Source organism: Chlorocebus sabaeus, chromosome 22 (genome assembly GCF_047675955.1).
Source record: "Chlorocebus sabaeus isolate Y175 chromosome 22, mChlSab1.0.hap1, whole genome shotgun sequence".
NCBI classification, from domain to species: domain Eukaryota; kingdom Metazoa; phylum Chordata; class Mammalia; order Primates; family Cercopithecidae; genus Chlorocebus; species Chlorocebus sabaeus.
Genome location: NC_132925.1, coordinates 18,677,437 through 18,693,437, shown reverse-complemented (window position 1 = coordinate 18,693,437; position 16,001 = coordinate 18,677,437). Strand labels below are relative to the sequence as shown.

The window sequence follows — 16,001 nt, the reverse complement described above, 5'->3', positions numbered from 1 at the left end:
ATCCCTATTACAGAGGCTTTCTCTTCAGTGGAATTATCTGTGCCTCATCAAAATTTTACATGTGGTATTTCAAGTCAAAGCTATTTCAAAAGATACATATATCATCATTCACCAAATATTTTTAAACAAAGGAAACCATATGTAACATCTGTAGTTTATCAATAATCTATTATGCAAGCATTTTAGGTTCTAAAAGTTAAGTACCACTGAGCCCAGTGATTACTCCATTAACTCAAGGAGATGATCTATGGCATAAATAAAGAATGTTATAACCCAAAGATGGTTAATACCATGCCTTCAGTGGGAAGTCACTAGAAAGTAGGTGTTGCTTGTCAAATATAATTTAATTTTTTTTATAATATAATTTTTTTTTATAATATATATTAAATATATAATTTTTTTTATAATTTTTTTTTATAATATAATTTTTTTTAATTATACTTTAAGTTCTAGGGTACATGTGCATAACGTGCAGGTTTGTTACATATGTATACTTGTGCCATGTTGGTGTGCTGCACCCATCAACTCGTCAGCACCCATCAACTCGTCATTTACATCAGGTATAACTCCCAATGCAATCCCTCCCCCCTCCCCGCTGCCCATGATAGGCCCCAGTGTGTGATGTTCCCCTTCCTGAGTCCAAGTGATCTCATTGTTCAGTTCCCACCTATGAGTGAGAACATGCGGTGTTTGGTTTTCTGTTCTTGCGATAGTTTGCTGAGAATGATGGTTTCCAGCTGCATCCATGTCCCTGCTTGTCAACTTTTAAATTGTTCCAGATACAATCTATAGGACACTGGAATGGTAAAACCCCAATTTACAATGAAAAGCAAGAAAATATTCAAAATGTTACAATGGTACAAGTTTTTTTTTAATAGGACCCTCTACTATAATTTGTGGATTTGTGTGAAAGACTAGGTTGAGAGTTATTTTTAAATAACAAAATGAAACTTACCAATAGACATTCGTTCCCCATAGTATACAATGCAGTACATAATAGAGGAAGACAGCACTCAGGAATATGGCCACAAGATACCCTCTCATGGCTGGCTCACCTGAAACACAAGGAATGAAGTCCAGAGTGAAGGTCAGGTTGTTACACAAATGGATTTGTACAATGGCTCAAAGATAAGCATTATTGGGAAAAAATATAGAAAAGGAACTATAGAAAAAAATGATGTGGGCCTGTAATTTTGGAAATACTCAATGTGCAGAAAGAGAATGTTTTTTCTGTCTCTCCTCTTATCAATAAGCATAACATAATGTATGTTTAGGCCAATAAACAGTTCCATGGTCTCAAAGGTAGGGGCCTCCCTACTACTTTCTCATGTTAGGTAAGAAAGAATTCCTCCAGAATAAAATTTTACACATCTGTTCCATATCCAACACTTTTTTGACAAACATTAAAACCTATCTCTCAGTAGAAAGTGAATAGATGCCTTAAGCTGTGAATAAACATTTCATTTCTTTAGTGCTTGAAATGATGTTAAAATGTTATATATTATAATTTTTACAAGTCATTTTTCTAATTTTTAAAAACTGAGGAAAAAAGCCACTGAAAAAACATTTCCCTCATCCTCAATTTTTATATACTTTTAGATCCAACTATTTGATTTTTTTCAACATCATAATTCAGGTATATTCAGCTACTTGCTTGTTTTGTATTAAATTGACAATACCGTTCATTACACATTTCCAGACAGACAAAAACCTTGACACAATCCTCTCTAAAATGTAAATGCAAAAAAAAGCCTTTATAGAATATATTTTAAAAACCTGTAAAACATGTTTGTTTAGTTTTCTCTTTTGCTTCAAAGAAAAAAAGGAGAAGTTTCCACTGTCTTATGTAATTAAATGTAAAAGACAAATTTAATACATGGTTCCATAACAGACTTATTTCAATGCATGTGACTTTAAACAGGTATACTGCTTCTCTGTCTCCCTATCAAGTTTCTAGTTCATCTGAACAATTGCATGTGCCACTCCTTTCACTCCTATCCATGCCTATTAACCTTAATCAAGGCAATGCAGTACAGAACCTGGGAGTCTGGTTGAATAAATTTCCAAATAATGTGGCATTGCCTTCTTTTCAGTGGTAAATATGTTCAAATGGAAATCTTAAACCACTCCCTTGCCTTCATAAGTAAAATATAATACTAAACATAATTTAAACTTTCCTTGATAATATGGGGTCAGCTCAACAAATATAATTGTTCTGGGCTTTCTTACAGTTGAAACCCTCTGCAGCTAATGGGTGTGTGGGGCTATTTGCTAAGCAGTCCTAAACTGGCATGATTATCTGGTTGAGTTGTTTTTCACTCCTCCCTTGCTGTCAGCTGTTGTTTCTGGCTGCTATTAATGCAGTCACCACTCCCACATGCCACTATTCTAAATTAGTTAGAAATGAAAACTATGTCAGGAGAAAGCAAATAAATAAGCAAGTTAATGAGCAAACTTTAGTTTACACATACTTCTAATTAGGTATACATAATCCCTGTGAAGAGTCAACACTGGTTGGAAACCAGAAGACAAGATTCACAGCTAACTCTACATACGGTGTGGGGAGCCTAAGGTCAATCAGTCTACCTCTTCTCACCTGAGGGTCCTCACATGTTTACAAGTCAGAACACACCATCTACCTCTTTGGGTTATTAGACTGTCCTGGAAGGCAGTTTACCATGGGCCAAAATAGTGATGAACATCTTCTTAAATGCTCAAATTAAACATTTAAGGCTCCACTAAGAATAACATCATTTGGCCAGGCGCGGTGGCTCATGCCTGTAATCCCAGCACTTTGGGAGGCCGAGGTGGGTGGATCACGAGGTCAGGAGCTCAGTACCAACCTGGCCAAGACAGTGAAACCCCATCTCTACTAAAAATACAAAAAAAATTAGCCGGGCGTGGTGGTGGGTGCCTGCAATCCCAGCTATTCAGGAGGCTGAGGCTGAGAATTGCTTGAACCCAAGAGGCGGAGGTTGCAGTGGGCGACTCCAGCCTGGGCGACGGAGTGAGATTCTGTCTCAAAAAAAAAAAAAAAAAAAAAAAAAAAAAGAGTAACATTTATGCAAAGATCCAATGAGGATAAAACTTACCAGTATCAGCAATTTTTTTAAATGTATTTACATCTAAGACAGTATATGAAGGTCTAGGGAAAGAAGTCAGTATTTACGAGTCAAAATTCCTATGTATTCTCCAAAACATACTCTTTGGGCAATTTATGTATTATTCTACAGAACATGGAGGTATGGGTAAGCGAGACTTGTGTTACTGTTTTGTTGTTTTTCATTCACTATTATGTGGTCTAACTAAAAACAAAGAAGTGTGACAGAATGCTCTTCTTTCAAACAATAAAATGAACCCACTCTTGAACAGCTACTGCATACACGACCTGAAAAACATTTAGGAAGTTTAGGCACTCTCATATTTCATGTACAATTCACAGCTTCGGTTTTCACGTTGCAAAGCTTTGAGACGGGCCAGCCAGGATATCCTTGTGATAAACATGGTTCCTCTGCTTGCTCACAGGAAAAAGCTTCCACAAATAAACCAATTCTCTAATTATATTCTATAAATGGAAAGGCCATTTTGCTTTGAGCAAAAGCTTTCAAAGAAAAAACAGAATTTAAGAGATTATCTGCTTTTAAAAAGACATATGCCTTTTAATATAGCTTTGATTACCAAAACAAACAGTTTTCAAGATCTTGACATTAAACAGGACCAATGCCAGCTTTGTGGCTGGCTGCAGATGCTCCTAAAATCAGGGTCCCTAAAACATCCTTTACAAAAATGTGGGTAGAGGATGGTAAGGGAGAGAAGGACTCACCAGTAGAAGACAAACGTTCACACATTCTCCAACTAAGATATGTAACCCAAGGTACAAGTAACCTACATATGCCAAATTAAACTCAATCTTGACAAGTTTCACTTTTCTTTAATAGTAAGAGCATATTTTGTGTGGAGCATTAAAGTTCACAAAAAATCTTTTATGTGTCCATCCCTCCATTTAAGGCTCAAAACAAGCTTGTTAGATGGGTGTGCAGGTATTGTCTTCTTGATGAATGAGGAAAACTGAAGGCTTATAAGGTTGAGTTGTCTGAGGTCACACAGTTTAAGGAAGACAGAAATAGATTTATAGTTCAATCATTTCTTTCTCAGAGTTCCATTCCTGGAGTCATCGTGTCTCTCAAGATAAAAAGCACAAGGCAAATCTAAAAGAGATAATTCTAATCTGAAAATTCCTGATGGTGTTCCACTGGTATCTTGAAGTCTGGAAGGGTAAATTCAGATATTGGTGAAAGGAAGTGACTCTAGGGCAGGCTCAAAAGTCTGCTCCAGGAGGGGACTTGTTAACATGCACGCTCCTGAGCCTCTACTCAATCTGAATCTCTGGGGCTCAGGAATGTGCATTTAAACAGCATCCACCAATTTGATTCTTACGCACACTAAATTTTCAGAATCACTGCTCTAAGACACACAATAGAATCATGGAAGAATTTCTGAAATACAGAGACTGTAACAGATACAGATCCCATAACTAGATGCTTTGTATTTTTTTTTATTTTTATTTTTTACCCTAAATGGTAGATGCTCAATGAATAACAACTGATTAGAAGCATTAAGATGTGTGAGTGCTAAGCCTGTGCCAAGGCATGTGATAATTGCTTTTGGTATATTGCCTCATGACATCCTGACAACCACTTTGCAAAAGAAGTAGCAAACTTACAATTCCCATTTTATAGAGGAGGAAACTAAAACTCTGAGAGAAGCAATGACTTTGTTCAGCTGACAAGTAGCAGAATGAGGACTCAAATCTGTCTCTATCAGGCCACAGCCCATTCGTTATACTACCACCCCCTAGATGTCAGCTTTCACAAACGAGCACAGGCCCCTTTTGCTACCAGACTAAACATTACTCAGCATTTCTCCAACTTGTCAATCCTGCAAGCTCCTTAAGCAATATCAATTCTAGTAACTGATGAAATTGAGATAAAGCTTATAGTACTTTTGATTCAAACTCAGCTGAAATAAAAGCCTGTTACTCCCAACCCTGTTCCCAGTTCTGCTCCTCCCAACCATGCTAGCATTGTTTATAAAAACAAAACAAACTCTATGGAGAAACACTTGAAGAAATGTCAGGTTTTTTTCAGACTCTCCTAATGCTTTTACAAACCAAAGGGAGCTTGCTTTTCCAACCAGCTAGAACAAAGCATGTTCGGCAATAAATTCTAGAAACATTGTTCTACTGATCAGGTATTAGGTTAGTGCAAAAGTAATTGCAGTTTTTGTCACTTAAAACCAACCTAATAGAAAAACTCTGTGGGTATCTCAGTCAATATGCAACACCAAGGAAGAAAGACCCTTGGCATTCTCTATTCCAGATGCTGAGCACACACAAACCTCACCTGCCTGTCTCCTCCATCCCCAGTTCCGTCTCAGTATGGAAGCAGGTGCTTCCTAATGCCCATCTGCAAGCCCAGCCACCCCAGGCACTGGGACTGATTCTAACCCAAGGAAAGAAAGTCTGAGGAGTCCTTGACTAGCAGCTCAGCAGTTGGGTCAGGTTCCTGTGGATCCAGTAGTGATCCTGGTCATCTCATCCACTGGACCTGGGTTCCTGCTGCTGGGTGCTTAAACTATATCATACTTTTCCAACGTCTGCATTCTCTTTCCTAGTCACCCTAGCAGTTCTGCAGCCAAACTTCCATTTTTTTTTTTTTTTTTTTAGTCACTAGAATCCTAAACCATGTCCCCATCCACTCTGGGGTGAGGCACCCTTCTGTTTCCTGCTTCCTCAGTGACAGACACCCTACTCTTTCTACTACTAGGTCTCTTCTCACACCCAATATGCTGTTGTTCAATAATAATATTCAGTAACTCACATCTTTGTGCAAATAAGAGAAGCAGATCCCCCTTCTACCTCCACACAGCCTGTGGGCACCTAATGTCTAATATCTCAGCAGCATCTAGATTTCAGCCACAACCTTCCCCTTAAGCAGGTAACCTTGTTCATGGCTCACCTCCATACCTTTACTAGGTGGCCCTGCTGACACCTGAGTCCATTCAGCCCCTGGACAGGCCTTCGTCCATCCTGGTCTCTGCTGGTCCTTAGCTCACACTGATGTACACTCCAGACTGTGTGGAACATGGCCAACAGATTTCACATCCTGCCTTCCTTCCTCTTTGCACTTATTACTCAGGGTTGTGATTATAATCTGCAGTCATACGCCCACATGAGCAAACCTACCACAGCACCTCCAGCTCTAGCCCTGCATTAATGTCTAGATTGTTTTTGGTCCAGCCTCATAGGTCCCCTAAGCCTAAGCCTCAAAGACCCAGCCATCTCCATATAACCTAAGCCTTAATGGAGACATACAGGACTCCACAGTGCCAAATGGAAAGGCCCTAGTCCGCCTCAACTCATTTACTACCTCTCTTTTGGGTTTGGTCCTTATTACTAATCAGATAGTCCAAATGTGTGAGGGCAGCTTCATTCAAATCCCAAGGATCTCCAACCTCTGGCAGCAATGATCAGGAAATTGATAGCACAGCTTATTAACCACTTACTAAATGGCCAGCACAGTACTAAGCCCTTTTCCACATAAGGATGAAATCACAGATATTTTCATCCCCATGCTAGATATGTTTAATACCCAGAGCACTGGCCAGAATTCAAACTGAAATCTGATTTCAAAGCCTACATTTTTAAATTGTGGCTTATAGAAAACTATAACCACCATATTTTTAAGAGTATGAACTGTTAAATAATCATTTAATAGTATCTTTTAAAAATAAAACAAGGGGATGATACACATTAAATTATGCATTTATCAAACACACTTCTTTAGAAACATTATAATATGAAAAGCTATTAATCTCATAATTAAAGAGAGAAATCTTAAGGGATCAGTAGTCTGGTTGATGGGATTTTCTGCTGGAAGGATGAAGAAATTCTCAACTGGCCATAATTAAAGAAATAGGCCAGGCGCGGTGGCTCACGCCTGTAATCCCAGCAGTTTGGGAGGCCGAGGTGGGTGGATCACGAGGTCAGGAATCAAGGCCATCCTGGCTAACACAGTGAAACCCCGTCTCTACGAAAAAATACAAAACAAAATTAGCTGGGCGAGGTGGTAGTCCCAGCTACTCGGAAGGCTGAGGCAGGAGAATGGCGGGAACCCGGCAGGCGGAGCTTGCAGTGAGCCGAGATCGCGCCACTGCACTCCAGCCTGGGCAACAGAGCGAGACTCCGTCTCAAAAAAAAAGAAATAACAAACAGCACGTACAGATTTTTTAAACACACAATATTACAATGAAAAGGCTAAATTTAATCTGAAGTTATAAACTAATGCCATTTAATACAAATTAAGAAAAGACGCTGACATTGCTGAGTAAATTAATAGAAAATCTGATGTATGCCCCCTCCAAAAATATTGAGTTGTGTAGTTGCAACAAATTAGATCAACTGTATACATTTTGACTGATTTCTAAGTACATAACTGTTTCCTTTCTGCACTGCAGAAAGGAACATGTATAATTAACTTTCTTTCCCTCTCCTCCCCCAGCTCTTCTGCTAATACAAGGATACAAAGCTGGTTCCTACACGCATATGCACACACACCCTTCTCTGTGAGCTTTTCAACAAAGCCAGTGCTTTCACCAGATATCACCCTTAGCATATGTAGACAGATCTTTTCACTTAATTAAAAAGAAGCCCTCTGCCAAAGCAGATGACCAGATCCTCTCCTGAAAGTGGGGTGTGCTCACTGCAAAGAATATAAAAAGGAGAGAAATGACTTCTCAGCAGAATTTTCTTCTTTAATAGCACAGCAGGACACACTAAAATTATTCGGCTAATAGCAACTATATGGGATGCTAAAAATAAATGAACCGGAGTTCCTGTTTTCAAGATCTCTCTTCGGACTTAGGTTCATTGCAAATACACAAGTAACCTTTTAGGGAACTTCTTTTGTTCCTCCTGTTTATTCAAATTTTCTTTCCACGCCCATTTATTCTCTTAAAGTAAAAATTGCCCCTGTGTTCTCATATTAACATCCTGCTAATAAGATATCAGCTTCCAAGAAGCATTAGATGTTGTTAACAGGTTGATGACTGTGGCTATTTTTTTTTTTTTTTTTTTTTTTGAGATGGAGTCTTGCTCTGTTGCCCAAGCTGAAGTGCAGTGATGAGCTCTTGGCTCACTTCAACCTCCATCACCTGGATTCAAGCAATTCTCCTGCCTCAGTCTCCCAAGTAGCCGGGATTACAGGCATGTGCCACCATGCCCGGCTAATTCTTTGTATTTTTAATAGAGATGGGGTTTTGCCATGTTGGCAAGGCTGGTCTTGAATTCCTAACCTCAAGTGATCCACCCACCTCGGCCTCCCAAAGTGCTAGGATTACAGGCATGAGCCACCATGTCCAACCTGTGTCTAATTTTTAAAATTGGCTTTACTCATTTTTTTTCCTTTTTTTGAGACAGAGTCTCACTCTACTGTCCAGCCTGGTCTCTAACTTCTGGGCTCAAGTAATCCTCCTGCCTCAACCTCCTGAGTAGCTGGGGATAAAATTTTTACACACTAAAATTCACCACTTTTAAGTGTATCAGGTAACAACCACTGAAGTCATGATTCTAAACATTGTCATCAACCCCAAAAGTTCCGTTGTTGGCCGGGCGCGGTGGCTCAAGCCTGTAATCCCAGCACTTTGGGAGGCCGAGACGGGCGGATCACGAGGTCAGGAGATCGAGACCATCCTGGCTAACATGGTGAAACCCCGTCTCTACTAAAAATACAAAAAACTAGCCGGGCGAGGTAGCAGGCGCCTGTGGTCCCAGCTACTCGGGAGGCTGAGGCAGGAGAATGGCGTGAACCTGGGAGGCGGAGCTTGCAGTGAGCTGAGATCCCGCCACTGCACTCCAGCCTGGGCGACAGAGCGAGACTCCGTCTCAAAAAAAAAAAAAAAAAAAAAAGTTCCTTTGTTCCTCTTTGTAGTCACTTCCTTCTTCCCACTTCCTGGCCCCTAGCAGCCTGATCTGCTATCACTATAGTTTTGCTTTTCTAAAATTTCATATAAATTGAATCATATTATATATATCTTATTTCTGACTTCTTTCAATTAACATAATACTTCTTTTTTTAAAATGCTCAAGTTGTTGCTTGTACCAGGAGTTCATTCCTTTTCATTGCTAAATAGCATCCTATTGTATGGTCATACCACAATTTATTTATCAGTTCAACAGGCAAATACACATTTGGTTTCTTTGCAATTTTTGGTTATTGTAAATAAAGCTGCATTAAACATTCCAGTACAACTTCTTGGGTGGATATATGTTTTCATGGGCCATGTAGTAAACACGTTTATATATGTTTTCATGGGCCATATAGCAAACACTTTATATGAAAACTTGATATTGCATGCTGGTGCCTATCTCAGTTTTAAAAAAAGCCCTACCTATAGCAATTCAATTACTACTGCTATTGAATAATACAAATCACTGACCAAGGTAAGAATTTCTTAATCTATCTCTAAATTAAGTACTCGACTTCAGGATATGGAGAATAGAGCTCACAGTCTAGTGAAGGAGCTGTTATACTGTTTCAAAATGATTTCCACTATCTGCTAAGAGAATTAAAGCAAACTATTTTACACCTCTGTTATTCCAAGTGTGGTCCATGGACCAGCAGTACTGGCATCACCTGAGAAGTTGGTAGAACTGCAGAGTCTCAGCTGCAACCTTTGATCAACTGAGTCAAGTGGATTTGGCAAACCCCATGGGATCTGTGCGTTTGAGAAGCACTGCTAGAGAAGGTCAGAGAAAAAAGGAATTGTATCCAACCGAGAAGATCAGGGCTTCACAGAAAATAGTTTTTGAGGGGAACTGGCAGCTCATTCTAAGTTTTATGCTACATCTTTTAAGAGTCTTTAGAGCTTGACCTTTTAAAGTTTTCAATCAACAGAAGTTTCTCTGAAGAAACTAGTCAGATTTCCTTTGAAAATAAGTGGCTTTGAGAAAAATTTCCCTCACCACTCTAGGGAATGTTTGTGGGCTGTTTTTTTGTTTGTTTGTTTTTGTTTTAATTCCCTGGACACTGTCTTTCCTGTATTATTTTCAGTCTTATCCTTCCATCCATTATTAGTGTCAGTATGATACTACCGGTAATATGTAGGATTCCTCCATCCACATTACACCTATAGGACACACACCTTATTTTGTATCTCCTGATTCACCTAAGTGCCAGTTGAATTACTGGCCACATATTTACAGTATTTCCAATTATTGCAATTTACAACTTGAACCCAAGAATTACAGATCGTAGAGCTGGGAAGACCGCAAGAGTTGGGGGCATTTAGACACAGTAATGACTTATGTATACTACAGAAGAGGCAACCAGGATTTTGAAAAGTTTAAAGAAAAAAAAAAAAAAACTTGTCAAAGGCTATCTTGCTAATAGTAGCAAAGTTGGTAATAAAGAAGAACATTTTACATGGGTTCCCCTCCAGCACAATTCCTGTCCCATTATGGGTGCACAATATTTACTTATTTGATGAGTAAATAAGTCAATAAATGAAGAAATAAATTACTATCTCCAAACCCACTCGTCTGTTTTTGTTCCAGTCCTCTCTGATCTCTGTGGTTTTCAGTTCCAGAATCTCCCCTTGGGTGGCACTACACGGCCTCCCTCCTCTACTTCTCTGCCTGTTTCTAGATTTCCTCTTCTTCCTCTGTCCTCCTAAATACAGGTGTTCTCAAGCTGTTATCTTAATCCTGTTTCCTAAACCCATGTTCTCATTACTTCTCACCTTCGCTACTAGCAATGATCTCTAATCTTTCTTCCCTTTAAACCAGCCCACATGCTGTACTTGGCATAAAATCCTCAAAGCGCAGCTCTCACCTTGTCACTCTGCCTGGTATTTATGACTTCCATGATTTGGTCTTAATAATTCGTTGGTAATTTATTCTTTGTAGGTAGTAGCTTAATTGGGTGTTAAGATTGTTTGCTTGGCAATCAGACCGCCTGAGTTTGAGACTCAGCTCTTCCTCTGATGAGTTGTATCACCCTGGGAATTTGCCTAATCTTTTTATACTTCAGCTTCCTTGACTGTAAAATAAGAATACTACTACTTCCTAATAGAGCTATTACAAGTAGTAAATACAAAATACTTAGGTAAGTATCTGGCACATGGTAAAGACTCTCCTAATCTTGTTTTAATTCTTCTTTTAAAATTAGTGAAGTATTAGCTTCCCATACACCAAGCCCTCCCTAAAAAATTAGCTTCCTAATGTCCTGGTAGAGATCCTGAAGAACTCATGACTTTGTGCTAATAATAGCCACAAAAAATTAAGTTTCCATTACTGTGCTATTATTGCTGCACGATCATTTTAACATCTTAAAGTATCTGTGACAGGAAGCTTTACTCATCTGCTTTTGAATATGAAGTGAAAGGCATTCAAAATAGTATTAATTCACTGGCAAAACTCATCTTAGAATTAGACCCTATTTCTGGCTATAGAAATCTTTTTTATGCTTTTCATAATAAAGCTGCTCTGAAATTTAGTAAAAACAAACAAAAAACTCAGATTTGTAAACGGCATTTCAAATTTAGGTTTTGAAGCAAAAAAATAAAAATCAAGAACTCTACAAATAATCTGAGTTGGCAAATAGGTTTCATGAAATAGGTTTCATTCCATTTGGATCCATTACAATGTTGAGAAGGATTCAGATATTGTGTCCTAGGTGTTGAAGTAAATACCATGGTGACTTAAGCAATGCTTAACAAGGTAAGGATAAAGACTGGAATTGTTCTCACCCTAGGCAGAGATTAAGGACAGAAGAATAAACACTGTGCAACAGGTGCCAATAAAAACAGTTAAAATTAGGGTTGGGCACGGTGCCTCACACCTGTAATCCCAGCATTTTGTGAGGCCAAGGCAGGTGGATCACTTGAGGTCAGGAGTTCGAGATCAGCCTGGCCAACATATAGTGAAACCCCGTCTCTACTAAAAACCACAAAAATTAGGTGGACATGGTGGTGCGCACCTGTAATCCCACCTACTTGGGAAGCTGAGGCAGGGGAATCGCTTGAACCTGGTGGCAGAGGTTGCAGTGAGCCACAGTCGCACCACTGCACTCCAGCCTGGGCAACAGAACAAGACTCCGTCTCGGGGGGGGGGGAAAAAAAGTTAAAATTAACTAAACACTTATGTAACTGTTCTAAATGCTTCAGACATAGACTTATTTTAATCCTCAAAACCAAACTTTATGAAAGGCTTTATCGTCATCCCTATCATACAGATAAAGACATTAAAGCACACAGAAGTTATAACTTCCCCCGGGATACCCAAGTAGTAAGTGACAGTGCTGAGACTTGAACCCAAGCACACACTAGAGTCCAGGAGCATCATAAAGACTCTCAAAATACTTCCATCTTTTTGATGCCAGAAATTGTAAAGAATGACAGGAGAAACAGCTTTACAAATCACCAAGATGATTACAGTCCAGATTCCACTATATTGAGATGTTGCTGGCAGTAAAACCTGAGGACCCAGCCCTACCTCCAGCCTTGATTCAGGTCCTCAACAGTTCTGCAAGTCCAATGGCTCAGGACCATGTTGGGGAAGGACTTTGAAACCCTCATGAGCAATCTCAGTGGGAACAAGCAAGAGCTTAAGAGGTTCCCTAGGACTAAGTCACAAGACCATTGTGAGTGTCCATATTGGCCAGCACTACTAAAGCATAATGTTATCAGTCAATAAGTGTCTTTCCCAAAAAGATCTCCAAACAAATTTGCTAGAATAATCATTCTCTGACGAACTTTAATAAATCATTGAGTGCCTGCATATATTCATGGGTAAAACATGTAGCTCATTCCTGGTGGACATTTGAACTCTAGATCTCTTTTCAGAATAATGTTATACATTGATGTCTGAAATCTGTGCAAAGGATTCCAAAACAGTACAAAAAATCAGCCTAAAAAATTAAAAGATACTTTAATGAAACTATCATTAATTGTTGCACTTAAAGACAGAGAGAGAACTAGAACTAATTCTATTGAGAAAACAAGGCCCAAAGAGGGAAAGCCTCTTGCCCAAGGTTATAAAGCTGGTTAACAGCAGAATTTCTATAATATTTGTGACACATATAATATTCTAATTTTAAGAGTTTTCTTACTCCTAAGTATCGGCTAAGAAGAGTCCCAAAGAAGGCCCATTCAATTGAGGAAAAAAACAATATTTAAGACTCTCATAGCTCAACCATGGGATATGCCGAAGGATCATGGGTTACATTAGCAGTCTTATAGGCCCCCAGCCTGCAAAACTAGTAAGAGAAAAAATAGTAGGCACCTGTCTTCATAGAAGAGGGGATTTTAACATCACCCACAAGAGAAACATTGTATAAGAACATTACAAGTGCTCAAGTTTACATTTAAGGAATTTGAGATAATGGTGGTGTTGCCTTTGCTTACCTGCACTTTTAAGAATCTGTGTCCTAAAGACCCTCTGTTCGCAAAGGTGGAGAATTTGCTAAAGAGGGACCAGGATCCCAAAGACTCAGGATGCTGCCTGCTGAATTGCTGGGGCCTCTGTTAGAAATTATCTAAGACCCGGGGTTGTGCTGCTTCCTCACTTGCAAATGCTGAAATAAAACATAAAGATAGTATGTTTCTAAGAATGGCTTAGCTGCCCCAGAAAAATGTAAAGTCATTTTTAAAAATTTAAGGAAAATGCCATTTTAGTAAACTCACTTCTGATCGCCTTAAAAATGCTTTACAGGATGACGAAATTACCAAACACCAAAAACAAAACAAAAAAATCCAACAGTACATATTACATTACTGTCTTCCTTTCAGAACTGGCTTTCCAAAGGACCCAGCTCAGTCTCCTTAAAAATAATAACATACCCAGCTCAATTAATCCCAAGTAACCTGGTAATGAAAGAAACATCTGTCTTATTTTCCAGCTTCTCTCCACACGTACACACAGCTTTCTTTTGAAATGCAGAGGTGAGGTGAGAGAAGTAGCTGTTTCTCTGAAAACCATTAGAAGAGGAAGGGACGGACAGAGGGAGAGAGGAGAATGAGGAGGAGATCAAGAGGAATAAAAATATCTAGAAGAAAGTGAGGGACAAAGAAGTGTGGGTGAAGTATTAGAACAACTAGTTTAAAAATGTGCCGTGGGCTACTTTCTTTAAAAAAAAAAAAAAAAAAAAAAACAAAATTGAAAAAAATCTCAAACCTCTCTTGCTACAGCTATTTTTACACAAGACTAACACACACACACACACACACAGTGCATGCTCTTTAAGAGGTTAAAAACAATTATGCTAAATTGACTCTGCCTGTGTGCTATAAAAGGCCAGCATGGTTTACAGGGTATTTCAAGTCCATTATTATGGTATTAATATTCCGGTATTTTGCCTATTTAAATTAAAGGCACTTGGAAAATAGCAGGTGCATGAATATCTCATTAACCCTGTGCTGTTTCTTAGAAGCAGAAAATGAAATTCCCACACGGAAGATACCCTCCCTATACTAGAAAAAACGGCAACATCTTTATTTTCAAAGACAAGATGTTGCGACAGATCTTGTTGAAATAACTCTTATCTTTTAAGCCTCCCCACACAATTTAGCTGCATTTTCACAGTCTATTATGCTTTCTTCAATCTACTGTATAAGTCAAAGCCAGGTGCAATGGCTCATGCCTGTAATCCCAGCACTTTGGGAGGCTGAGGCGGGCAAATCACGAGGTCGGATCACGAGGTCAGGAGATCGAGACCATCCTGGCTAACATGCTGAAACCCCATCTCTACTAAAAATACAAAAAATCAGCCAGGCACGGTGGCAGCCGCCTGTAGTCCCAGCTACTCGGGAAGCTGAGGCAGGAGAATCACTTGAATCGGGAGGCAGAGGTTGCAGTGAGCTGAGATCGCACCACTGCACTCCAGCCTGAGCGACAGAGCGAGACTCTGTCTCTAAATAAATAAATAAATAAATAAATAAATAAATAAGTCCAGACACGCCGAAGAGATATGCATGTTCAGTTCCAGACCACTGCAATAAAGCAAATATCCCAATAAAGCAAGTTACAAATTCTTCAGTTTCCTAATGGATATGTTATGTTTACATAACACTCTATTAAGTGTGCAGTAATAGCATTATGTCTAAAAAACAATGTGCATATCTTAATTTTAAAATATTTTACTGCTAAAAATGCTAATGCTTGATCATATGAGCCTTCACTGAGTTGCAATCTTTTTGCTAGTGGACGATCTTGCCTCAGTGCTTATGGCTGCTAACTTACCAGGCTGCTGGTTGCTAAAGGCTGGGGTGGCTGTGACAATGTCTTAAAACAATGACGTTTGCCGCGTCAACTGTCATTTCCCTTTACGAAAGATTTATCTGTACCATGCAATGCTCTTTGACAGCATTTCAGCCACAGTAGAACTTTCAAAATTACAGTCAATCCTTTCAAACCCTGCCACTGTTTTATCAACTAAATTTATCTACTATTCCTAACCCTTTGTTGTCATTTCAACAAAGTTCAGAGCATTCTCACTAGTTGATTTCATCTCAAGGAATCACTTTCTTTGCTCCTGCATAAGAAGCAATCCTCATTCATTAAAGTTTTATTATGAGTTTGTAACAATTCAGTCACTTCTTCAGGCTCCACTGCTAATTCTAGTTCTCTTGCTATCCCCATCACATCTGCAGTTTCCTCCTCCACTACAATCTGGAAGCCCTCAAAGTCATCGATGAGAGTTGTAATCGACTTCTTCCAAACTGCTGTTAAAGTGGATATTTTGACCTCCCATGAATCACAAATGTTCTTAATAACATATAGAATGGTGAATTCTTTCCAGAAGGCTTTGAATTTACCCACATCAATCAGAAGGGTCACTATCTATGGCACCTATAGCTTTACAAACTATATTTCTTAAATAATAAGACTTGAATGTTGAAATTATTCCTTGATTCATAGACTGCGGAATAGACGTAGTTTTAGCAGG

General features: G+C 39.0%; 1 protein-coding gene across 10 annotated transcripts in view; it reads right to left on the bottom strand.

The window, feature by feature from the left end:
* ST3GAL6 (ST3 beta-galactoside alpha-2,3-sialyltransferase 6) overlaps positions 1 to 16,001 on the bottom strand; it is a 60,217-nt gene that overhangs the window by 28,451 nt on the left and 15,765 nt on the right. For 5 of the 10 annotated variants that reach the window (XR_012090523.1, XM_038003227.2, XM_007986084.3 and 2 more), the window contains exon 2: positions 956 to 1,055. Coding sequence is in view for 5 of the 10 variants with exons in the window: in XM_007986079.3 (XP_007984270.1) it covers positions 956 to 1,055 (100 nt within the window). In the remaining 5 variants the exon portion in view is untranslated. Of the gene's footprint in view, positions 1 to 955; positions 1,056 to 6,025; positions 8,104 to 13,461; positions 13,632 to 16,001 lie in introns of those variants that run through there. The other 5 variants (XM_007986082.3, XM_038003225.2, XM_007986081.3 and 2 more) reach the window with 2 other exon arrangements.